The sequence below is a fragment of the Corvus kubaryi genome, unplaced genomic scaffold (genome assembly GCF_017639235.1).
Source record: "Corvus kubaryi isolate FWS band 111438036 unplaced genomic scaffold, C.kubaryi_AGA036_p1.0 133, whole genome shotgun sequence".
Lineage (NCBI taxonomy): Eukaryota > Metazoa > Chordata > Aves > Passeriformes > Corvidae > Corvus > Corvus kubaryi.
Genome location: NW_024580667.1, coordinates 147,638 through 174,318, shown reverse-complemented (window position 1 = coordinate 174,318; position 26,681 = coordinate 147,638). Strand labels below are relative to the sequence as shown.

General features: G+C 42.1%; 1 protein-coding gene across 14 annotated transcripts in view; it reads left to right on the top strand.

Moving 5' to 3' along the window:
- The window catches only part of ERG (ETS transcription factor ERG), a 135,230-nt gene that overhangs the window by 68,510 nt on the left and 40,039 nt on the right, over window positions 1-26,681 (top strand). For 5 of the 14 annotated variants that reach the window (XM_042033124.1, XM_042033109.1, XM_042033098.1 and 2 more), the window contains exon 1: window positions 9,164-9,187. The exons of 3 other annotated variants lie outside the window; for them this stretch is intronic. Coding sequence is in view for 4 of the 11 variants with exons in the window: in XM_042033171.1 (XP_041889105.1) it covers window positions 9,137-9,187 (51 nt within the window). In the remaining 7 variants the exon portion in view is untranslated. Of the gene's footprint in view, window positions 1-8,112; window positions 8,253-8,454; window positions 8,540-9,113; window positions 9,188-26,681 lie in introns of those variants that run through there. 6 more of the 14 variants (XM_042033115.1, XM_042033078.1, XM_042033153.1 and 3 more) reach the window with 6 other exon arrangements.

Below are 26,681 nucleotides of genomic sequence, written 5' to 3'. Positions count from 1 at the left end.
GATTCAAAGACAGATCCAGACAGGACAATTTAAAAATCCACCTTTCAGTGAAAATAGAGATGAAGATGCAGACCCACCATGCAGGTGTCTGCCATGAAAAGTTTGACATTTTCTTGGTCCAGGCCCAAAACACAGATCCTGCCAGAATCAGTGCCCCACTCCATGGAATAACGCTGCATACAGAATTTAATTCCTGTTCTACTGGATCCCAGCTCCTTGTGAGTGGTTGTTGGGAAAGTCACGGGCCACCAAGGTAATTCGACACACATGTTGTAGCAAGTTCTTCACACATGTCTGGCAAGCCTCTCACAGTAGGAGAAGGCTTTAGGGATTCTTTCCCCAGCCTTAAATCATGCATTAAATCCTATCAATTATTGGTTCCCTCCCTGTTTCCACTTCTGCCCGTTTTTTGTTATTGGGCAGTACTTTTTGTGCCTTGTAACATGATTTACTTAGAGCACTCCAAAACTCTGAATTTCCAGTTTGCAGAAAACTCTGATAATGTGTTATTTTGTTGAAACTTTGATCCCATTGCAGCAAAAGCAGATTTGCCACCCATGTCAGTGGAAGCAGGACATCGTCTTCATTTTCGTTCATATATATTTATTTCTTAATACTATATTCTTATTTATTTCTTAAAGCACTCTGTGACCTACGAAGTGCTTTAGATGTGGGTAAAAAGGTTGTGATGATCAAGACAAATCCCAGGTCTGTAAAACCTCTGAGTTAGATTTAACTTGGCAATTCACTATATTCAGTGGTTTTTTTTCTAAATGCCCACAGTTTTTATCCATTAAAGTAAATGAGTAGTCCCCAGGAGAAAATACTTTGGTTTATTGTTGCCAAGTCCTTTGATGTCACTGTAGTACTTTAAAGATAATAATCTCATTTTCTTATATGCTGTTGGAAATGTCTTTCTCTAGATGCACTGAGGTTCGGAAATATGGAAATCAGATCAGGTAGGACTTAACATGGAATTTCTTGTGTGTTTGGAATGGCTGGTATTTGATACCAGGCCTTACAGATCCAAGGTGATCAATATTTTTAATTTAATTTTGTAACTGTTACAAAACCGTGTAGCTAAGCAGTGTTAGTTAACAGTGATTTTTCAACTTTTTTTTTTCCTCACAAGGCATATGGTATTAGTGGATCTTAGAGAGACACAGAAATATCAGACAGTTACAGAAATGTGTGAATTTTATCCTTTTTGGACCACACAGCCTGGTCTTGGGAGTATTCCTGGAAGATGTAACATCACACTTCCCAAGTGCTTAATTTCTAATTATTTTTTTGAATCTTATGGCAAAATAGAGAGTTCCCCTTTGGTGGAGGGCAGCTGTCTGAGTGGAAATAGGCTGATTGACACTGAGGAAAAAGATTGACAGGGAATCCCTTGGGAATCCCTTTTTTGCTGTTTTTCAAATGTTGAACTGCACCTGAGTTCATAATTAGCATAAAGATGTTTCACAGTGCTGAGGGTTCCTGTTTGTGTCTGCTGGAGTGGGGATGGGGTTATCCCTGAGTGTGGGCATGCACCTCAAGGTGCTCAAAGGGTGGCAGATCCCAGTTTTTAAGAATGATCTGGGTTAGCCCTGGTCTTTTGGGGTCACTGAGTTTCAAACACGGATATTCCACATCTGTTTCTTGTTCGCAGCCACTAACAAAGAAGTGCAATATTCAGAGAGTCCCAAACAACAGAATGTGAGAGGCACTTTAATAGGTTCCATTCTTGATGAAAATCTTGGAGCAGCCTCTCTAATGTGGGGTAGAAATCCAATATTCCAGACATATTTGATGTGTGCAGTGGCCATCCATCCAGGGATGGGACTTTGAAGGACACTGTCTAATAACTGCTTCAAACTATTTTATAGTTCAGTTTAAATTACCTAAAACATTTGGAAGAAAGTGAGGAAGAATGTTGGCCTTTGCCCTCACAGTTGCTTCTTTTTTCCTTGCAGAGAAGTTGCTTTTTTGAAGTATTTTGGTTTGGTGTTTTGTCTTGTTTGGGGGTTTTTTGTGTGTCCTGCGTTATCATTGTCACAACCAGCTTTAAATGAGCATCAAACATAAACTGAATAGGTTTTCATGGCAGTGCCAACTTTGAGCTGAAAATTTCAGTGTACTTTAATTCATCAATTAATTAATCAATCCACACAGCACCCCTTTGGCAATTGGTGGTACAGCTGTTGGTATTTCAGAGGTGGGAAATTAAGGAAAAAAGGAACGTTTAGGTGAGATTTATCCCATATAAGCAGAGCTGTTAAAAAAATTGGGAATAGCTGTTAAAAAATTGGGAATAGCAGAGGTTCCCTTTGTAGGTAATGGAGAGAGAGAAACACTTTAAAGGTGAAATTCATCTTGTCTTTTTCAAGTAGGAGTTGTAGATGAGATTGAACAAAATTATGAATGTGGTTGTGTTGGGAATTGCAGAAATCTCGGAGAATGAGAGTAGTTCTGATGCCTACATTTAAAATCCTTGAAGTCTGATGAGGTGAATCCCCCTTCAGCAGATAGGGATTCAATTCCTATCTGCAAACGAGTGTCAGGACTTCCCTGTTATCAAGGACATGCATTGACTGTTGAAAATAATTCCAGTGTCATCTAAACAGAGCTTCTGTTTCATTTCCCAGTTTTGTGATGTTTGTTTTATGTAGAGACTATAGCTGGTCTCCAGAAAAGGTGGGCAAACAGTGGTGTAACCACCAAAAATATTTTGGCTGGTAAAATCTTAAGTAGCTTGGGTCACAGGTAAGAGTTGGTAAATGAAGTACTTTGATTTTCACTTTGAAAACTTCCAGCATTTCTTTTCTGTAAAGCTTTTTCCATGGGAAAACAACCCATTCTTGACTGCTCTTGTTCTGTGAAGTAATGTTAAATAAAAAAGGTGTCCCCAAATCAGGTTCTCTCACAAGTTTTCAACTCTGGCAGTGAGTGAATTCATGGTGAGAGGAAGGAAGGCGGGGATGGGGGAAGAGTCATGAAGGAATTAATTGTCCAAATGCTTTGGAGCAGCTGAAGGGAAGCAAAAGTGGGAATGCACTAAGGACAACCGGCCCTGAGTGCAGAACTGATGGTGGGTGCCAGGGCAGCAGGAAAAAATCCTTTACCTGTCTCTGTTAAAGTATTCTCTTAACTGAAAAAGGTGTCAGTGCTGCCTTGGGGAAGAGCTGCTCACCGCCTGGTGTGGAGGATGCTCCTTTCCAGGAGCAGGGAGCACCATCTAGTGACCACAGGGCTGCCCACAGGGCAGGGAACAGGGAAAGGCATGAGTGAGGATGCTTCCCTGCTCCTCCTCTGTGCTGCAAGGCCTGGCAGGCAGGGAATTGAGAGGTACAAAAGCTTGGAAGCAGCCCTGGAGGAGAGGATGTTTTTTGTGGGATGCAAGTTTTGTTGTCCCTGTGATCAGGTAGCGATAATTATTTTAATTACATGGCTTTATGGACTGCTGGCTTCCATGTGGTATTTGGATTTTGGGGAATGCAAGTGCCTGACTCCCCTCACTGTGCCTTCCACCTGGAGCTGACCTCCACGTGTCCAGCCATGGGTCAGTGGGTGTGAGCCCATCCCAGAACTGGATCCCGTTTTTCCCAGCATGGAGTTTGTCCTCTGCCCTCAGACCTAGTTCTGCATCAGAGCCACTCAGGCATGGAAGGAAGAGGTCCCTGCATCAGCCCCAAAGGCACAAGAGTCCCAGAGTCAGGGGACCAGGGGGTCTGGGGAGCAGTGCCCATCATCCCTGAACTGCTGATCCTGCAGCTCCTCAAGCACGTTGTGGAATTCCATTCTCTCCTGAGCCCTGTTTGTGCCACTGCTGAAAGCATAATTGTGAGACCTTTCCTTGTGGTGATGGGAGATTTTACCCCTCTGTGAGCAGATTTACTGGTACTTTCTTCAGAGCCAGTGAAATACAGGGACTTAAAGGGAGACAGTCCAGCTGAAGAGCTTGGTGAGAGTGTACTTGACCCTTGCACACCAAACTGGGCATGGCCAAACTGGTGTTGGGAGCTGCATTTAAGCAAAGTGCTGAATTTCTTTGAGAGGATTGATACCATTGTGTCTTCGCATGGCATGAAGTAGCCCTAATTTGCTTGGATTTCTTCAAGTCTGCTTCCAAAAAGTGCAGTGCAAATTCTTTTATTGTGCTGCAGTTCTTCTGATTTGTAGCCTGGTTCTACCTAGAAGAGAACCTCCTTTTTACCTGGAATGTTGGCAAGAGGAACAAAACTCACTCTCCTCTGTTGTCTTTTCTTTTAATACCCACATCTGGAGACACAAGGGTGACTGTGTCTCCAGTTTGCCAATTATTTACCCAGAGATGTTTGTACAGTTCAAGGGATGAAGTTCACATTATCACCATTGCAGAGTGTGCCTCTAATCTCTTGGTCAGCCCAGAGTTCTTGGTTTACCTCCCACACAGCAAGAAGGATTACAGATCTATTTACATAGGGAATATTGCAATGTATTTCCTTCATATTTCATAGAATCCCAGAGTGGTTTGGGTTGGAAGGGATCTTAAAGATCTTCTAATTTCTAGCCCTGCCATGGGCAGGGACACCTTCCACTGTCCCAGGCTGCTCCAAGCCCCAATGTCCAGCCTGGCCTTGGGCACTGCCAGGGATCCAGGGGCAGCCCCAGCTGCTCTGGGCACCCTGTGCCAGGGCCTGCCCACCCTGCCAGGGAACAATTCCTGCCCAATCTCCCATCTGACCCTACTCTCAGTTTGAAGCCATCTCCCCTTGTCCTGTCACTCCATGCCTGTGTGACAAGTCCCTCTCACCTGAACACACGTAAAACACATTTTAGGTGTTTAGGTGGGTATGTATATACTGAGCATATTTCTAGTGCATCCTAGAAAGGATACAACAAGCAAAACAACTCGTTTTTATTTGGAATTTCATCTTCTTCCTTTAGGACCCAGTTCTAAGCAATTCTTTTGCATGGTCAGACCAAATCTTCAGGTCTGTCCAGGACCCTGTTGGTTTAAGCAGGCTTAGATCAGCATGGAGCGGATCCTTCATCTCCAGTTTAGAAAGATCTTCTCTAAAGAGGGAACTCTTGAGTCCTAGAAGTAGAAAGCACTTCAGGCAGAGTTTAAGGGTGTTCAGGAAAGAGTTTAAGCCCAGCTGTAACTCTAAAGCATGTGCAACCCCCCTGCTTTGATCAAGACGCCTAAGCACATGTTCAGTGTTAACCCGCTGGGGAATTTTGCTGCTCAGTAGTTTCCAGATGCAGGCTGAAGGTAGAAGAATATTCCAGCAGAAAGGACCCAGGACAAATTTGGGTGACAAGTTTGAGAGAGGGGAGCATTTGGTATGGATTTTTAATACTTTTTTTGGTGTCTTTATTCTGTTTGTTGACAAAGTTTTTCAAACTCACAGAGCGTTGTTTCAGACAATAACACAGTTGCCTAACATAATAAAAACCTTTTTTCTTTCTTTTTAACCTCAAAAAAAAATAAAAAAAGAGAAAAATAGTAAAAATGTTTGTACTCTTTTTCTTTTGCAACTGGATGATGGTGATTTGATAACCCAATATTTTCCTTGCCTCACAATACCAAGGCTCTGCTTGCAATTGGATCGGCATCAGCGTAAGCACTCAGAAATCTGCCTGTGGGTATTAGTTTGAAAGTCAAATAAACTTCACTGGATTCTTTGGCACAGAATGTGTGCCAGTTTAAAATGGCAAAATCCTTACTGGGCTGTGGGCTCTGTAAAACTTATACAATAATAATAGAGCTCAGCAGTGCCTTATGCTTCCAAAATCCCTGTGTAAACCAAGAGGAGAATTGTGTATATGGAGGTGGGATGGAGAAGAATCATTACTAAAACCTGCTTGTGAATGAATTTGTTAGATCCTCTCCACTGGGGAGCTGGAGCTGGAGCAACCTCTCGATATACTGGAGGAAAAACCAAAATACCAGGGGCTTAACTGGAGTGGAAGTCACCCAACTGAAACATTATACAATGCTTTGAAATTTCAAGAGAAAGGTTCTAATCTTTTGGCTGTCTTGCTCATTGTTTGGAGATGAAAAGGGAGGAAATCAACATCCCCATGAAATACAATTACTATAAATTGCTTTCTTTTCATACTGTTCATAATGAAAATAGGAAAGTTACCTACTCTGCAGGAGCACTGTAATTTGGTGGATGTAGACTGCAAGAGCACATTCAGCAGTGTAACACTGCATTTCTATATGAACCAATTAATGGAGAATATAAAATATTGTATGGCAGTCTGCTGACTCCAGACTGCTCCAAAGCGACCAAAAATCATCTTTACAGTGGAAGAAACCAGAGCTCCTTAAAGTGAATTCTAAAATTGAGCTGATCTTGTGCAGGGAGTTGATCCTGTGTCCCAAAGGTTGGATTTGATGGTCTTGGAGCTCTTTCCCACCTTAGTGGTTCTGTTTGTCACTGTTGCATCCAGGGATTCCCAACTCTGTGGTCCCCATGGGACACCTGGAAATGAGATTTTCCTGGGACCTGGTAATGGCTGAGCCATTCCCATGAGCAGGAGAGGGTGGATGAGCCTTTGCTCTGCCCTGCTTTGGGGGAGATGGAGCAGCACCTGCAGGACAAGTGCCTGAGGGACTCTGTCTGCACCTCTGGAAAAGTTCATTTCACCTTTTTTGGGTCAGGATAGGAGGGGAAAAGTGAACTGGGACTCTGGGCTGTCTTTGTGTGGAAAAACTGTGTGTTGAATGCCAGCAGTCACCACCAGCTACAGAACAACACTCCCATTTCCTTTTTTTTTCCTAAGTAGCAGGAGAAGGCGGCGTTGGGAGAGGGTGAGGTCATCTGCTTCCACTAAATAATGCTGCAACAAGCCATTCACTATTTCTTGTTCTTTTTGCCATACCAGAGTCCCTGGTCAGAGGGCAGGACCTTAGTACAGCTGGAATTATCTTCCAGGCAACTTGTCCAACATGGTTGGGTGTTGTCATAGGGAGCAGTGAGAAATTACAAACCTGTTAGAGTAGGACCAGCTTTTTAAAATTGGTTTCTAAAAAATAAATAAATTCTGGCATGTTCTGATTTTTCCTTCCACTTTTAAGGATTCTATTTTCAAGCTTTTCTCTTCAGGCTGAAAGCTCGGAATCTCTTGACACCAGGAATTGTATCTTTTATGAAAACATAGAACGTTGTGAGGCTCCTAAGTGTGAAAGGGTTGTGCCAGCCCTGGATCCTGAGTGGAATACCCTGGCTGGCACTGTGGAAGCACTTTGCCTTTCCTATATATATATTTTTTTTTTTTTTTTTTTAAGTTCAGTTCTCTTATACAAAGGCCTGGGACAGGGAATGTGTTTTGTTTGCACAGCTGGGAGTTCTGGGGTGCTCCATGACAGGCAAGTGCTCCAAAAGGACAAATAAAAATACAACACTGAATAAAAAATGGCCATTACACTCTAACCAGGAAAGGAATCACCAGTGAAACCATCTCAGCTCCATGCATGGATAGAGCTGTGAATTAAGGGAAGAACATGGAAGATTTAAGACTGTTTATGGCATTCAGGCATCTGCTTTTGAAGTTTTATGTCTTTTTGTGACTTACTCTCCTCAGTAAGAAAAAGACATCAAAAAGAAATTATTATCTCCAACCTATTTGCTTCTTCTTTAAGGAAAAAAAAAGTGCTAAATCAGATAGGCTGGAAAGTGTCAATAGCTCAGGAATGCAGGAATGAGGTTAATGGACAAATATAGACGTGGTGTAAGCAGGGCCAGACTTCATTAACATATTTGGAGTTACACCCATTTATACCCAGCCTGGCTTTGGCCCTGGATCAGCAATTCCCCAGTGAACAGCCTGCATCAAACCACTGCTGAATTTGGCCCATTGCATCTGACATCTGCATCCTGCCCCGAAGTGGCCTGTCACACTTACTGCACATCAGCTCACACCTGCCCAGGCGGCCACGGGCAATTGACTTTCTTGTTTAAAAAAAACAAAAAATACAAACCCAACAAAAAAAAAATTTAAAAAAAATTTAGTCACATATCATCAAGAAAAACAACATTGTTTTAGGACTCTTATCTCTTCACTCCCAAATATCCTGTTTCTTCGAGCTGCAGTAGCCAGGACCAATAGAAACCTCTTCCTGCCATTGGCTGACTTCATTTCCCAGAGTTAGCACAATCTCATCCGCTCTAAACAACCTCATCAAAACTTCTTTCTGGTCAGAGCGAAGCAATAATTATTATTAGCAATTATTAGCGATCAATAATCTTGATCACATTATGGCAAGCACTATTAAGGTAAGGAGGGGGTACCTTTTTTTGTTGGAATTTTTTTTTCACTGGCGTGTTCTTTGGTTTCCTTTATCAACCTAGATAAGTTAGAATTGGGCAACACCCCCACTGCCACAATAGAGGACAACAAGATTTCCTTTGTACTGCCTAGTAAATTTCCTTTTTCCTACTCCAACCATCCGCAAGGCTTAAAAACTTCAAACTCGGAAAAAAAATTGGGTTTTTTAAATTCACTGTTCAGTGGTGTGGATTGCATAGGCGAAGCCCTTTTGTGAGAGCTTCTGAAATTTCTTGTAGGTATCCCTCAGACAACTTGGATGTGTTTGTGGACTGCCATGAGGGGAGAGGGTGTGCACTGGAAGGAAAAACCGGGTTCCTAAGAGCGCTAAACTTTTGGATACTTTGAACTGTTTCTCTTGCGGATGGGGACACAAATTTTAGCGAGCGGGAAGGAGAGGCACCAGCTCTTGTTTCTCTCTCTAATGCAGGTTTTCATTATGTGCTTTTCTAGAAAACTCTTTAAGTTTAAACTCGGGACCTTTCTGAATGTTATTTTAATGGTGGCGGGAAGATCTCACAGGCATGTTGTTTTTTTGTTTTAATCTTTTGGACAATAAAAGTCTCTTCTTGGTGCATAACTTGATCTCGGTGCATCGTTTGTTGGTTTTGGGGTTTGTTTTTTTTTTTAAGAATGGCTTTGCTGAGTTTTTTTGTGTTGGGTCCCTTAGAAAGTTGAATAAATCTATCTGTCTGTCTAGTTTTTGTTTCTCTGGACAGCAGTTACCAGCAGAGCAATAGCTGTGATTAATTGCAGAATGTAACGGTAATTAAGTGCTTCGTGGTAGTGAAACTAATTTTACATGGAGAGCACGGACAGGGAGGACTCTGCGATGTTGTATTATCAGGTTTGGGATCAAGGTGTTATCAGATTCAGGACTGAGGTATTTGTTTTCTTCGTGGCATTGTCTGTTTCTGTACTTTTCTAATTATGTCAGAGATTTAATAAGGGATATGGAATAGCCTGGCTGTTGGATAAATAGGGCTGCAGTTGGATTTTTCAGTAAATTCTGCTCCAGTGTTTACATTTTAGAGACCATTTGATGCTTTTTGTTACAGTTTTGGGAATCTGACAGTCTTGCCTGAGGGCAATATGATTAAAAAGTATAATGAACCTTTTCTGTTTGCAATCACTGATGTTTTCATGGGGCTGTCAATAGAGACATAGATCTGACTCTCCTCTGCATTGCTGGCCAGCATCTATTAAATGCTAAGTAGCTCCTGAAACTGAATTCCCTTTGGTTTTTCCATGCATTTCAGAGCACACAGGACATGACTGGCACTTTATGAAAATCTTGAGGTTCAGGGAGTCAAGTTTTGGCTAAAAGGAGGGCTGTGTACTGAGGTTTTAATGCTGGGTTTGCTCCTATCAGTCAGAATATTGATGCGAAATTTATTTTCAAAAATAATGGCACCACAAGACTGGATGCTGTTTGCATTTTAGGTAACTCCTATTATTTATTTCCTTTATATTTTGTATTGGCTGAATTTGAGTAGGATAGAAGATTGTTAAATGGTATCTCATTTATTAGGTTATTATTTAACCTCCACCTTACACTGAGAGAACTGTTTTATACAGCCTGGTAATGCAATGTACTCAGCAAAGTGGAAGAATGTACAATTCTTTCTCCTCATCTGGAGTGTGAATCTTGCAGGAGGTCTCAGGAAACCCAAAGTGTTGAGGATTTTGCTGCTCAGGGTGCTGGGAAGGCTCAGCATGAATTCTTGCATGCTGTAGCAAGAGTTTTACTTATGCAAGTGCAAAATGTGAAATGACTGGAAAGAAATGACAGGTGCTTTGTACTCGAGGTGCAGGAAATGTGCTCTGGCATGAGGCTGAGACAGTCCAGAGATTTTCAATTCCTCTTCTATAGGGAGTGGATAAAGAAGTCTTGGAACTGAAGGGTTTCTGAAATAAAGAAATTCCGTTTGAAGGCCAGGCAGGTGCTTGTTTAGCTTTTGCTGAACAGTTATAAATATATTTAATAATATTTAATAATATAAATACTCAGTATAAGGGCTTGTCTGCTGGCAGTGGGTAGCCCAGCTATCCCAGTGTGGTTAAGGAAAGCGGAGAGCCTTATCTGGGATCTCTGGGAATTCACTCCTTTCTTCAGGGAAGCTGTGGAGTCATTCAATTTCAGAATTAGGATGTGAATGGTTCTGTATTTGTTCATAACTGGGCAGAGACTTCTCAGAACCTTCACATGTGCAAAGGTGACCTTCCAGTCAGGGTGTCTGATTCATCCTTCCCCTCTCACCAACCTGCAGACGGACCCCTGGGACACTGGGGCTCGGGAGAAACCGGGCTGGTTTCACTGGGGCTCACTGGTGTCTGGGAAGGCAAACCCTGGTGTGGGTTTTTGGGTGCTGGGTTTGATGTCCTGAGCGTGGTTTTCCCAGGGGATCACTCTCTCCTCATCCCGTGCCCTCTTTCTGCTGGCCCCTGTTCCCTTTTCCCCGTGGAGGGGAAAGCGCCGCGGTGGGAGGTTTCTCCTGAGGAGGAGGAGGAGGATGGGGCAGCAGTGCCTTTTTCCCAGGCTCTGACATGGATGGACAATATTAATCCTGACTTTCCCACTGGGCTATCCTTGCCCAGGCCAGGGATCTCTCCCTTGGATGGGGAGCAGGGATAGGGCAGCACAGGAAACTGTGAGAGTGGTGCAAGAAGGTGCCTCCCCAGCTGGGATTTCAGGTTGATATTTCATATCCCAATACCTGGTGCACACTCACCTGAACTCTCCATTACGTTTTTTGGCATTTTGAAGGATAAAATGTGGTTTTTCAAGAGGAAAAAGTCTCCTAAGAGTGAAAGTTTCAGTGCTGACAGGTGCCCCTATGGCTCAGGTGGTATCTGACAGCACTTGCAGTGGCAGAGAAGTGCAGAGCACTGAAGCTGATTTATTTATCAAATAAGTACAATTATTTGTACTTATTAATCACGCTCATTACTGTAAATACAATTCTAGAACGTCTGAATTAGGCACCAGTCTTTTTTGTGTGTTTTGGTGGCTTTTTTTTAATAGAATGGAGCAAAAGTTATTTAAGTGTTACCTTGGGGTGAAGTAAAAATAGCTGTCCTGGAGGTCATCTTGGTGTTTTTTCCCATTATCCATCCCACAGTGGAGGAAAGAACATTAAATAGACAAGAACAACCAGAATTCTAATTCCTTGCCATGTTCAAGCCTTGCTCTGTTTCTCTGCCTGCCAGTGCCATTGTGCTTATTCTTTGAAAAACTCTTCATTAAGTTGACTTTATAATGATTTACTGGTTATACTTGTGGACATTTAAGTTACACCTAAATATGCTCACATCCACTCTTTATTATTATTTTCTACAGTGATGTTCATATGGAATCTACAATTTCTGTGAGGAAAGGTCTGTGTATTTGATAAAGGACAGGAGAATCTTTGTGGTTTCTGAGGTTAGAGGGCGTGGATGCACTGATTAAAGCAGAATATAGGGGCAAGATTAATTTTTTTTTTGAGGAATCCTATTCTGTGCTTGTCTCTATAGCATTACTTTTCTCTCACTTTCTTTTAGAAACTCTTAAGTAGTCACTCAAATGCTTCTGAAAGCTGGAGACAGTTAAGAAATAAATCTGTTCCTGGCATATGGAAATGTTTAAGGCTTTGTTTAGAGGATTGCATCTGCACTGAGTCCAGCAGAGCTGATCCAGTAATTTGTACTTTTGTTCCTTGCATTAGAACAATTATAAAGATTATTATCTTTTTTTTTTTCTCCCCTCATCTCAGTTAGCAGATGATCCAATGGCATATTTGACTTCAAGCCTGTAAATGCTTCCATTGGCTTTGGTGATGTTGCACATTTAAAGCTGAGCACACACCTGAGCGTTCTGGTGAACCAGAGGCAACAACAGCAACAGAGCCTTAAAGCACTTCCCCTGATCCTCCACTCCTTAATCCAAACTTCCCACCAATTTTGTGAAGGTTTTGTCCCAATAAAGGCAGTAGAATGAGAGCTATAATTATTTCCAGGTAAAGCAGTATTTCTGACTCAAATTCAAATGTGCAATTTTCAAGGCAGAAATGAGCAGAAGTTGTTTGGGGGGGGGATTTTTGTGTTGTTTTCTTTTGCTTTTAATCAGCAGTCATTTAACTCAATTTGGTTTGTGTTTTCATATGCCAAAACGAAGTGAAATATAAGGATTTTGCTTTCTAGAATTAAGTCCCAAGGCAAGGAACAACAGCTGGAAAATGCATATGTTTGACTGTCTGAGTTTGTTGATTTGTTTGTTCTTCCTGAACAAGAACTACATTATCCCTTAACAAAATGTTTTTCAGCAAGTTCCCCGTGTTACAAAAGGCCTTTCAGAAATAATGTTAAAAGAAACAAGTGCTCTTGGAGAATGACTTACTGAAAGATAAACACAGAAGTAGTTTTGCAAAATACGAATGCCAAAAAAAGATATTTCTTTTCCAAGTGATGCTTTATAATTCAATAAAAATATCTAATGCTGTTTACTCAGGAAGAAGTCGCCTTTATAATGCAAGTTTGTAAATCAAACGAAGAGAATTACTTAGAAACTCAGAAAAGGAAAAAAAAAAAAGTTGGTTTTGTATCACTTGTATTATGAATTTTAACAAAATAAGGGTGATACAGTAGAAAATATCACATGCAGTGCCAAACCTTGTCAGGGTAATCAATTCATTGACTGCAATGGGATTTTTATCAGATCCATCTTTGAAAAATTAATGGTTTTGGATAGATAATTATACAGCCACCCTGCTGTCCTTGATATACATATATATAGATGTGTATATATAAGATAGATTTCTGTATTAGGGAAGAAAATCAACAAAGCATCAACAAAGATAGGAAAACTTTGAAGAACTTATGCAAAAAAGGCATCAGTGCTTTCCTTAGTGAATGGATGTCTTTGTGGTTGGAGGGGTTGTTTTAAATGTTGTAGCCAAGCCTGCCTGAGGCTGGGTAAGGCTGTGTCCATCAATTTATTCCTGCTCCCTTAGAAGGACTCTATAATCCTGTAAATAATTTATAACGATGAAGAGAGGGAGAAGTTTTAGGAAATCTGGTGAGATTTGGGTTGCAAACGTTAGCTTTCTCCTTGAAATGCATCCTTAGGCACTGGGTTACCAATTTTTACTAGGCACAGAGAAAGATGGGACATTTCTTTCAGGAAAGGGATATTAGTGGTAAATAAATAATATTCATGATGGTTTTTAGTAACTGCTGTGTGTGAACCAGTGATTACCACTTCTGGTAATTACCACTATCAAATTTGCTTCAAAGTAAAATGAATAAATTGACAATTACTGTCCTAAGAATGTCATTGAACATGAAAAGTTAAAAAAGAATGATGAGTAATAGTGATTTTTTTTTTTAAGGCTAGACTGGGGGACTCAGAGTGGACAAGGGAAATGGTCTTTTGGGAATACTGAGTGGAAGGAATGCCTAGGATGTGATGTGTTCCCCTTGCAATGCGTGTGTATTTGGAGTGTGTATCTCCAGCGGTGGGTGGGAAGTGGTGTCACCAGGCTGGCGTAGCCTTGTCACCCTGGGAGAGGAGCTGACTTGCTTAGTCAAAGGTGTGTGCTGCCAACAGATGACAGGGACTGGCTTTATGCAAATACCTGCAGGAAGGGGTGGATCCCTGTTTTCGGGAAGTGGCAGGCCCCTTTAAAGCTACCTGCCTGATTGAACAGGGAGGAGAGAGTGGCAGACAGACACACAGTGCCACAAGTGGAGAAAAAACCCCCAGGAGAATGGAAATGCTTTGTTTGACAAATCCCTCATTACAACGAGCAGCAGCACCTTAATTCTACGTGGAAGGTTTTGCAGAACTGCAGGAGTTTTTTTAAACCTCATTCTTCAGAGCTGAAAAAACATCTTTTTTTAGACTCTCTGTTTATTACCTTGATAAACAGCAAAATGCTGCCACAGCAATTACCTTGATGATAAAGGGTCTGTAGACAGATACTTCCTGCGTTCATTTCCTACCCAGATAAGCTGCCAAAATCAGGGACTACCAATACAGGAAATGCTTTCAATAGGAACTTCCTATCTGTTAATATCTAAGTCACTGGAAAGATCTAAGCCCTTCTTGTTTCATATAAAGGTAATGCTCTACCTTTTACAATTTAAACGCTTGAGCCCCAGTACAATGCATCTGGTGGTGTAATAAATTTCAAACCAATGCTGTTATTCTGGACTATGAAATACCAGAGCTTTTCTCTGCAGTGGTAGGAAAAGTGCCCTTGCATTTTATAATATTGGAAATCAGGATGCTTCAAAATCCACTGTCATTTTATCAGATGAAAAACAAGCATCCTCCCTCCAGCTCCTTGTTGCCTGAATCCTTTCCTTATTTCTGTACATCTCCAAGTAAAATATACATTTCAGTAGCACTTGTGTTGGACTTCTCCAACAAAGAGTTCAGGGCATGTTCTGCAGATCTTGGAGATCCATGGCCAACTCCTGCAATCCACAGTGCTCTACATATTCAGCAAAAATGACTGAAACAGGAGTTTTGCCTCACGATGCAGGGCAATAAAACCATGACTAACCTGTGTTTTTGAAGCTCTGCTAAGGAAGAGAGAAACTCAGAGCAAAGGAAAAGGAAATAAAGACAGAAAACCTCCATTGCTAATCATAACTTCAGGGTAATTCGTTTCAGGCACATGAGTAGGATGAATGAGGATTTATGAAACCTGGAGTGAAGTTGGCCAAAATGAAGTCAACAGTATGGTTTGACTGGGGCCAGGCTTTCACCCAAGTTATTCAGGAGTTCAGACGAAAATTTCTGTGTTGTTTTGCCAGTGATTCCCCTGCAGTCATTCCAGGTTTCTGCCACTGTGACTGAAATGGGTATCTTGGCCTTTCCCTGCAGAATTGAGAAGTCCTTTGCTGTTTTGGCTTCATTTATATCCCACCTTTTCATCAGGGAAGAGTATCCCACGTTCAGTTACCTCCTCAGACTGCTGAATTCGCGTTGTGCTCTGTATTTGTGACCTGAGAATCTGGTTGGGTTTACTGAAGCTGGGAATCTGAGGTTGGATTTGCAGGCTGGGAATCTGAAGCTGGATTCCCAGGCCCTTCCAGAGACCATGGTGAACACATCCCTTGGAGATCCCTTGGCTGTGGGACAGGAGGGCTGGTCCTGTGGGCACCTGACCCAAAACCCCAGATACTCCAGAGGGTTCTGCAAGCTGGAAGTTGGTTATGACAAGTGATTTTCCCAAGGCCATGGGGGAAGAAGTTCTAGGAAGTTTCCCTCTGGCTTTGGGCTCACAGGGGTGCTGGGGAAATGCACACTTTGTCCTGAAAGCAATGTTCCTCAGATGTGGTTTAGTCAGCTCTTATCTGCTCGCATAAGTTTTTATTATTGTTAATCTTTGGCATACTCACATCAGCTTTCCTCATGCGTCAGGTATTCCCTTGGAAGCGCTCAAAACTGTTGCTTTTTACTAATCAGATCAACTCACTAAAGTAGTGGCCAAAGACATTTTTCACATTATTTCCACGTAGGCATTACCTTTTAAAAAATTTCCCTGCGATTTGTCACCAAGGCATCGTTACCTCTGCTGTTTTCATGGAATTGAGAATCCGATTGTTTAGTCTACGTAAAGCAGGGAAAACGAGGGGGATCCTGTGCCTTTAATGTTGTTTATAACGGTTGGACAGAGCTTGTCAGGTGAAGGTTAATTGCCCTCCAGTTAAAGCAGTTCTCTGCACAGATGGGTTATCAGGGCTGAACACTCGTTACAAGATTAATCTCGTTTCCGACAAGACTTCCCTTTCCTCCAACTGATTTTTGCTCAGCCATTGGACCTGTCACCAGCCGTTAAGAGAAGGGTGGGTTACCTCTGGGATATTAATGCCTGTGAGCAGTGAAACAATGCAGAGTGTGTGTCATATCGGCGGGGAACATCTTTAGGAGACAGCACATTTCAGAGCTCTTCTGAAGGTCGAGATTCATAAACAACAGAAACAATCAGGAGCGTTTGTGTTAACCCTCCTCGTGGACACAAACTCATAGGCTTCTTTTTTTGTGTCCCTCCTCTTCTCTTTGGACCTGTTTTTTTAGGTCCAAAAGTGTATTTTTTGTGACAATTTTAGCCAACAAAGCACCCCTGGCGAGATGTGGAACCCAAGATGCTTCTGTCCAGTCGATTGATGGAAGAGGCGTTCAGTTCATGCTTAAGTGAGAGGAAATACATCATGGTGACCACTCAAAGAAATCCAACCTTTGGGAGTTTTTTCTTGGGCTCGAAGCAAACCTGTTGAATTTTCCACTTTTTCCAAGCTGGGGTATTTCAGAACTGGATGCACTGTATCCAATGGGCTACAGAAGTATGAGGTGGATGTAAAGTGAGAGGAGAACCAGGTGCATCGTGTTCTTAGCACAATATTGCCTTTCTAGCCAAGGCTGCAGCAGCTCTGCCAGTCCAGGCTCATCCTGAGCATTTGGATGGACTGAGTTCAAGGAGGCTGTGGCACGAACACGAAAGTCTCGCTGGATTTTTTGGGTTTATTTCAGGAGTTCTGATACAACCAAAATAACACAACTTGGCAGAAGGCTCTGGCTGCCAGGTTTCTTCCATGCAGCTTTAGTCAGTAAATTCCAAAACACTAAACAAATATTCAAGGCAACAAACAGGGTAGCTCTGATGTTTCCTCCGAGTTTCCTGTCCTGGCTTGGGATCAGCTCCATCCTGCCGATGGTGCTGAGTCTCTCCATTGACTTCTGTGAACTTGGAGTCAGGCTGGGTTGTCCCAGCCAAGAAATCAGCTCTGTGGAGGGTCGTGGGCTGCACAGCATTCATTGGATGGTTTATTTTTAATTTCTTTTATAAACGTGCAACAAACAAACAAATTATATAAAAAACAAGTTTTGTTAAGAAACATCTATCTACAAGCTTCTGACAATTTCTTAATTTTCTTTTAATCAAGTGGTCTAATAACCTTGCTGCTGAATTCTTAGGGTTTCTCATACTAGAGAGATTAAAAATGCATTTTCCTTTGATTTAGAAGCCACAGGGTTTAAGGAAATTTACTTGCTCCAGTTATAAAGCTGAAATGAAAGGTAGACAGGAATGCAACCTCTGGATGTCATCCTCTTCAGCACTGTGCATTCAGAGCCAAAGCAATTCAAGAGAGTGAATTCCATTACTGGTTCTAATAAGATAGGAAAAGTGCATAGTAAATCTTTACAATGCCAACTAAATCACTGGTGCTTTATGCCAAAGGAGGCAAGTTTAGTAGAAAGTTTTTTAATGGGCCAGGCTGAATGATTTTTAAAAGAAGAGAGTCCCTAAGAGGTTGTTAAATCTCTGCTTAGAGCCTTGAATAAGGATCTTGTTTTTCAAGATGCTGATCGAGTTGAGAGTTCCTGCTGTCTGTGCTCAGTGAGAATTCAGATGGATTTTTGAAGAGGGAATCTTACACACAATTGGGAATTGCTGTTATGCCACTTACCTGATGTGAGAAAATCCCCTCCTTGTCAACAGCACCTTTTTAGAAAGAGTAAAGGAAATTGAAAGTAGTCAGATCTTTTTTTTTTCCAAGGAAAGGTTTTGTGTAGCAAAATAATGGAATCTTTAATGTCAGGGTGGTGAGGCCCTGGCACAGAGCAGCTGTGGCTGCCCCTGGATCCCTGGCAGTGTCCAAGGCCAGGCTGGACATTGGGGCTTGGAGCAGCCTGGCACAGTGGAAGGTGTCCCTGCCCATGGCAGGGGGGTGGCACTGGATGAATTTTTAGGTCCCTTCCAAGCCAAACCATTCCATGACTCCATGATGATTTGGTTTTCTCACTTAGAATGGGAAGCTTTAGATCCAGACATTCAAAATGAGCTACGAATTCCAAAGCTGTTTGTTGGACAAGTGGGTTGCAGATTTGACAACTGCAACATCTTAAAAAAAAAAAAACCAAACAAAATCACTTAAATAGGTGTTGGAAATATTTTGAGCTAAAGCACAGTCTATAAAATGTACATGTAAATTATTGACTTTAAACTCATTCTGTGCGAATTTTCTCTCCCAGATGCTTCTCAATTAGCGTGAATGTGAAATCTTACAGAAACACAGAATCACTGAGGTTGGAAAAGATCTCCAAAACAACTCAGTCTCAGCTGTGCCCGATGCCCACCTTGTCCCCAGCCCAGAGCACTGAGTGCCACCTCCAGCCCTTCCTGGGACACCTCAGGGATGGGCACTCCAAACCTCCCTGGGCAGCCCCTGCCAAGGCCTGAGCTCCCTTTCCATGGGGAAATTCCTGCTGCTGTCCACCCTGAGCCTGCCCTGGCCCAGCCTGAGGCCGTTCCCTCTCCTCCTGTCCCTGTTCCCTGGCAGCAGAGCCCGACCCCCCCGGCTGCCCCCTCCTGTCAGGGACTTGTGGAGAATGACAAGGTCTCCCTTATTTCCTATCTTCAGATTTTCTTCTTTTTCTCCTCACCTTTATCACATACGTAATGTAGCCTTTTATAACCCAGACCAGACCAAATTCAATTTCAAGTATGTTTCTCTTCTGAGCTTGGGCCTTCATAATCCTGTTTTCCTCTTTCACAGAGGTTGTGTTTGGCCTTGATCTCTGTCAGTCTCATCTGCTTCTTGGAGGATGCAATTCTTGCCAGCTCTCACCATTTTTATTGGGAGTAGTGATATTTAGCAACTAAGGGGCAGTTTCTTGAATTATGTGAACAATTGAAGTCTTCAGTTTTCACTGACAAAAGGCTCTAGTTCTAAAAATTTTACCTAAAAAGCCAAGCTACAGACCCAAAACACATCGGGTTTAAGTACGTTTTTTTCCAAGGCCTGACGTAAAAACTTTCTGGTCATGTTTCTGGCTTGCAAGCTGGGATTCAGATTCAGGTTAAATCTTATTCCTGAAGGTGTTAAGAAATAAAGCTGGCAGCTCAGCCTCTTGGGGAAAAGTATTTGCTGTGTAGTGAGTGCCAAAAGCTTCAGCTCATATTTTAAAGCTTGAAAATATTCAAATTTTGCATCACAAAATTGTGATGATACAATCATGAGTGAAGAAAACGCATCTCTATTTATATATTTGTAGAAATTTTCCCTCCAAATATGGTAATATAGGGGGATTGGAGGCTTTTATGACACTGAAGAGGACCAGTTAAGGGGCCTCTAGGTTGCTTGAGAGAGGTCAACATTAAGTGGGGTGTCTGTGAGCCCAAAGGCATTGTTTTCCTTTTTTTCCTCTCCTAATTCTCTGTTTCTTTCCTTAGTGAAAAGAGGAGAAATTCAGAAGGTTGAATAATAAGACAAGTCAAAATGTTGCAAATAGTTTTATATGAAAGTTTCATGGTAGAGGCAGAAAGCAGTGGGATGTGATACTGAAATTAAGGTGACAATAAAAAATGTTATATTTTCTGTCAGTAAAAATATTCAGAATTCACAGTGACATGACCTCAAAAATCATGGAATTTCAGGGAATAATATATATACTGTTTATCTCATCTGCCTTCTAATTCACAAATCTTTTACTGAAAACAAAAACCAGCAGTCTTTTTAGCTGACTCTAGAATTTAGGTTCAGAGGAACCTGAGGTTCAGTAAGATCATGAAAGTTGGCAGCCACCATTGTTAAAAAGGAAGCTTGATAAATCCTCAGAATTAACTCTTTTGAAATCCTCGTTAAACAGGATTGGGATGATGCTGAAAATGAAATTCCTATGCTTGATAAAGGTGCTAAAACTAGATGCTCTAAAGAAGGAGGAACTTGACTTAAAATCTGATTTAAAATGATCTTCCAACTACTCCATGAATAACTGAAGGAAGAATTACCAGTGCCAGTCAGTGTTGCAAACCAAAGTGAAAGATGGGAAAACAAAATCTGTTGAGGAAGTTCTTGGAGTCATGAAGTGTCCTGAGAAGGGCAAAGTTTTCAGTTTTTTTGGAAGTGTCAGCTTAGTATAGGAGAGACACTATCAGCTATCAGAAGGGAAAAACAAAGTCATTATACTCTGAATTTCCATGGCAGTGAGTATAAACTGTAATCTCCAGTGCTTCAGAGACCATTTACAATCACCAGGCTTGTTTAAATAAATGAGAAGATGGCCAGGCAAAGGAGAACAGAGGCCCAAACTTCCAAAACAAGTCTAGATTTGCAAACAAAGAAGTGCTATGGCAGCTCTCCCTCTATGCAAAACAATGCCTCAGTTACCCTTGAGTTTCTCAGATTCCCTGGCTGACTGTTTAATTCCACACCTTGCCAGTGCTCCAGCCACCAGCAGAACCCTCCAGTGTCACAGAGTTCAGCCTAGTTTTAATCATTAATGGTCTTTTCTTCACCAGATTTCTCTGATCTCATTTTGCACTATTTCGTCTCTTCCTGTGTTTTCTTTTTCACTCAGATTGCAATTTCTTTGCTTTATTTAATCCTCAGTTGCCCTCAACTTCTAAACACACATTTCCAGAGGACAGAGCTGGTTTTACACTGTTTGTCTCTCTTGGAGAGGGACTTTTCACAAGGGCTGGAGGGCCAGGAGCCAGGGAATGGCTTCCCAGTGCCAGAGGGCAGGGCTGGATGGGAGATTGGGCAGGAATTGTTCCCTGGGAGGGTGGGCAGGCCCTGGCACAGGGTGCCCAGAGCAGCTGGGGCTGCCCCTGGATCCCTGGCAGTGCCCAAGGCCAGGCTGGACATTGGGGCTTGGAGCAGCCTGGGACAGTGGAAGGTGTCCCTGCCCATGGCACTGGATGATTTTTGAGGTTCCTTCCAACCCAACCCATTCCATGATTCTGTGGTCCTCACACAACCATCTTACACCCCTTTCCAGCAGAAACACAGCTCACCCAACTTGGCAAATTCAAGTCTTGTTGAAATGTTTCTGACATTACTTTGCTCATATGGGAAAATCTTTCCCTCTGAATAATGAAAACAAGGGAGGAAAACGGCCCCAAATGTATAATCAGCAGCATGTTTTTTACTCCTGTTTTTGCTGGATGGGACATTTTGGCTTTTTTAATTCCATGTGGTGGGTGCTGACTCTGGCAGAGGACTGGGAGAGAGAATTTTCAGTTGCATGCACAGATCCTCACCGTGACGGGGAAAAAATCACTCTATTTTCAGAAACAGCTGGTTTATTTCCACATCCCCATCTAAGACACTTTCTTTGTGATTTTCAGAGCTTTTCTGTTTCCCACAGAATTTTCATTAATAGCCTTTTAAGAGCTTTTCATCTGAAAAAATGGGATGTTATTCTGCTCAGCTGCTAAAATTGCATGGGCTGCCACTAAGCTCAGTTAATGATGAAGTTGTTCTGGTGCTGTGAGAAATATCTATTAATTAGATGCACTTAGCTCTTATTTGCAAATAGTTCTATTTATGGCAATAGAACTGCTCAAATAAAAGATAAATTTGGAATGCAGAATTTTTAGCTGCCAAGTTTTAAAATGAGCAGTGTGGTTTTCATTGCAAGGATTGATGATTTCACTGACACCTCAAAAATACTGTAAAAATTAGAAAAATATCCTGAGAGGTGTTCCTAGAAATACAGAATCAGGAGCTCTGGACTTTGAAATAAATAAGAACTAATTTTTCAAATAACTGACTTAAAAATATCCTTGTGCATATCACCAGTATAATATTTAATGTACTCAGCATGCAAAACCTATCTGTAGAAAAAGTAGAATGCAAGAAGATGTGGCAGGAATTTTAAATGTTTCTAGCAAACATTTTCTCCACAGTTGTGTGTGAAGCCTGAAGCTTCAGAGGGTCATAAACAGCTTTAAAACACGCCTGGACAGTGATGAAATACTCAACATGAGGAAGCAAAAAGTTTTACTGAAGCTTTAGATCTGTTTTCCATATTCTTACAAAAGAGTTGGTTTCTAAAGATCTGTTTTAGATTTCAGTCTCACTGGAAGTACCTTATAAGAAAGCTTTTATATATTTAAAAGACATTCTGAAGAGTCAAGAGTTCTCCTGATAAAACCAGTAACATGTTTCTGCTGACTCTGATGGAGCAAAATGAGTTTTGCTAATTGTTTTGGTACAATTAGTGTGTGAAATCCTCAACAATCTGTGTTTGGCTGGCTGAAAATTCACAGTCTTGAGAAATTGATGCTTTGAACAGGTGCCCGATTCAGACATAGAAGAAAGATGGAGGGGGACTCTTTACAAGGGCCTGGAATGACAGGAGCCAGGGAATGGCTTCCCAGTGCCAGAGGGCAGGGCTGGATGGGAGATTGGGCAGGAATTGTTCCCTGGGAGGGTGGGCAGGCCCTGGCACAGGGTGCCCAGAGCAGCTGGGGCTGCCCCTGGATCCCTGGCAGTGCCCAAGGCCAGGCTGGACATTGGGGCTTGGAGCAGCCTGGGACAGTGGGAGGTGTCCCTGCCATGGCGGGGGGTTGGAATTAGATGATCTTTAAGATCCCTTCCAACCCAAACCTTTGCTTTTCATTCCCCATTCTTCAGGCTTTTCTCTTCACCTTCATTCCACTTCTTGCCTGCCATGCATAGTAGCCTTTCATTATTTATTATTTTCTGGTCATTCAAACTGAAAAAACAACCTCTGGCACAACTGTGATAGTCACACTGGGCACACTTTGCATTTAACTTGGGCTTTGTATCTATTTCCCTCAGCTTGTGTCTCTTCTGTGTTAGCTACAAGCATTTTCTGACAAGGGCTGCCTATTCCTTTGCCTTAGTTCTGTGCCCAAGACAGCAGAGTCCATTTATTTCTTGCATTTAGCACTGCATAAAATTCGTGGTTAGTAAATAGTAAATACTTTTGAGGCACTGGAAGAGTCCTTTTTGCTGCAGAATCATGGCAGTTCAAGTAAAAGTCCACAGTAGGAAGTCAGCATGTTGTGACATGAGTGTTGCCCCACATCTCCCTCTCTGCAGAGTGCACCTTTCATAGTAATGCCAGGTCTCACTGACAAATGGTTGTGTTTGGGTTTTTATTGCACTGACTGCAACATCTGTGGGTTTGCATCTTTTATCAACAGAAAAAAAAGAAAGGAACCACATTTTTGTCTTTCATTTACTGAAGCTGTGTCTCCCCACCCAAAGATTTCAAAGCTGGTCAGATTCTTGATTTCATGGATTCATAGAATAGTTTGGGGTGGAAGGAACCTTAAGATCATCCAGTTCCAACCCCCTGCCATGGGCAGGGACACCTTCCACTGTCCCAGGCTGCTCCAAGCCCCAATGTCCAGCCTGGCCTTGGGCACTGCCAGGGATCCAGGGGCAGCCCCAGCTGCTCTGGGCACCCTGTGCCAGGGCCTGCCCACCCTCCCAGGGAACAATTTCTTCCTAATACCTAATCTAACTTTACCCTCTTTCAGTTCAAAGCCATTCATTCCCCTTTGTCCTATCACTACATATCCTCATCAAAAGTCCCTCTCCAGCTCTCCTGGAGCCCCTTTAGGCCCTGCAAGGGGCTCTGAGCTCTCCCTGGAGCCTTCTCTTCTCCAGGTGAACACCCCCAGCTCTCGCAGCCTGTCCCAGAGCAGGGGGGCTCCAGCCCTGGGATCAACTTCATTACTTCCTCTGGCCTCTCTCCAGCAGCTCCACGTCCTCCCTGTGCTGGTCCCAGGGCTGGGGCAGCTCTGCAGGTGGGCTCTCACCTGGGCACAGGGGCACAGGGGCACCATCCCAATCCCTTTCCTGCTGCCCACACTGGGGGATCAGCCCAGGGCACAGTTTGGGGAAGGGCATTCCAATTGTGTTGATTCTACACAAGTTTTTTTCTCACTTGAATAATCCTCATGGACAAAAAGGCTGAAATGATTTGTTCCTTCCTTACTTTTATTCCTGCAAATACAGAAAGAGGTTTTTAAACTGTCATGGTAACATTTATCATTTCCTTTTATCACACGTGTCTCGGTGAGTGGTTTTTATTCCTGTGGGAGCTCAGTGCATGGATTTTCTTGGTCTACTGAACAGCAGGAGCATTGGAGATTGCTCAGGTCAGCCAGGAACTGAATGAACAAGCTCATCTGGTTTTCCCTTCTTACCAAACAACATCGATCATTTTGCTTTATTTAGTCCATGCTTTCATTTTATTAGATTGCAGAGAAGCATAAATGGGGTCTGTTTACATTCCTTACCGATTCAACTTGAAATGCAGACCAAGTATGGCTTGAGGAGTCTATAAAAAGATGGGGCAGTTTCTGGCTCTCAGACATGTAAAGGTGTTCCTGGAAGCTCCAGACCCCGAGCGCAAATCAGTTAAGCCTCCTCGACGATTTTGAAACCTCGAATCCTTTGAAATAGTTGGCAACCTGCCTGTTGCATATTTACAGTTACACAACTCACAGCTCTTCCCCTCTGTGACTTTTAAAAGTTCCTCCTTCTTTTTTTCTCCAGGTCCCCTGGCAGCATCACAGCAGCTCCTCTGCCTCCCTCCCGCTCTTCCCCGCCTTCCCCCAAGCCCTCCTCCCCTTTATCTCTCTCTCTCTCCTTGGTATGGCACATTGTTCTGGGGAAATGGGTTGTTTTGAGTTCACACTTTGTTTTCCTGCTGTTTTTCTGGGAAGCTGGACGTGGCACGAAAGATATGGGAACAGCTTGTAGGAAATGGGTTTGTTTGGGGAAACAATAAAAGAGAAACAGCCTGCAGACCTCTCTACCTCTCCTGTGTGTTGGAAGGCTGGATTACAGTATGTAAAGACATCTTGGGGGTCATTTTTCAACTCAGACCAAAGAAAAGTAAATAAAAATTTTATCTTTTAGCATATCTTAAGCTTTTCATCCACCCAGCTTCATTTCTTGTAGCAATGTGTATTAGACACCTCTTAGTGAGGTGTGGGGAAAACCATCCTAAAGGTTTCTATTGCTGTGGTAAATGCAGATCTCACCATTCGGGACAGGAGATTCTCTTCATTTGCAATTGACGTTCTCAGTTCACTTTTTCATCAGTGGCAGCAGCTGATCTTTCTTGTCCTTCTGGAGCTGATGTTGGTGCTGGTGCCAAAACCAGTCAATGTCAGAGCTGCAGGGCCTGGTTCTTGACTGGTAACTTAGGTAATCACTAGTTTGGAAGAAATATTGCCACAAGGAAAAGCTGCAGGATTTTTCTTGCCACCACATCAAAGATATTGCCACGTGCATTTTCCTTTTCTTCTTCACGTGTAAAATTAAAAATGGGCCACAACCTGTTTCTGCTGCATGTGAGATTCAGCAGAGAGCCACAAGCTCATACAATCATAGAATGATTTGAGTTGGAAGATAAAGGTTAAATTTGGGAGGCAGATCTCTTAAAAGAAGGAAAAAAGAATGAAACAGTTGAAATTTTTTCTGAAATAATTGTTTCTATTTCATGATTCTGGATTGAAGATTTTATTTAGAAAGACATTCCTTAAATAAAGTAATAACTTAGTTTACAAGCAAAAGCACAGGTGTAAATGGGATTGGATTTTTTTTTTTTTTATACACAAAGCAATTTGGTTTGTGTGCGTGTGAAGGTTTCTTTTTGGGATGGTTCTGTTTTGATTGATTTGGGGACAAACAAGGAACATTCACTCCAACCTTTTTCTGCCATAGGTATGAAACAACATTTTTTTTATAATCCATTGGTTTGGCTACTTCTCTAACTGCAATATAGCAAAAACAATACCAGTCTGTTGGACTGATTGGAGTTAATATTTGAGCTGAAACAACAATATCTTTATTTTATACTGCTTCAGCAGAGCAGGTTAAATATCCTTAAAGAAAAGCAGGCACTTAACTTTATTGCTGTTTTACTAAACCCTCTCCTGTGGGAGTCTTTGCACCCAAAGAAATGACTTAATGCTGTGACATTCAACCCCGTGTTAATTTCATTAGTCATGTTTTGTGGCAGATGACTAAAATAATGTGTGCAGAAGTATGAATCAAGATATTCATTATAAACAATTATAGGAAAGTATGCTGGGCTATACACTGCAAAGGTTATCGTGACAGGAAGTCATATTTTACATACACAGTGGGCATATTTGGAAAGTTCATTCTGAATTTAGAAGGATTACCCATCTGAGCAATATTCCATATGCTCCTGAAATGGGGAATACCATGAGAGGCATGTAATACCACATATATATATATATATATATCCAGTGTATACATGGGAGCTCCAGAATAAAAGGTGTCTGAGGAAAAGGAAGGGGCAATAATGTAAACAAAAGATTTTCTGCTCCAATGCTGTGCAAAAATGGAGAGCACTGCTAACAGAGTAAATTTTTTTAAAGCACTAGAAATTTGTGGTTTAATTCCAGTTGTCTAATGTGGAGAAGTCAGTAAAATATATGGAATTATAGAATCATGGAATGGTTTGGGTTGGAAGGAACCTCAAAAATCACCTTGTTCCAACCCCCTGCCATGGGCAGGGACACCTTCCACTGTCCCAGGCTGCTCCCAGCCCCAATGTCCAGCCTGGCCTTGGGCACTGCCAG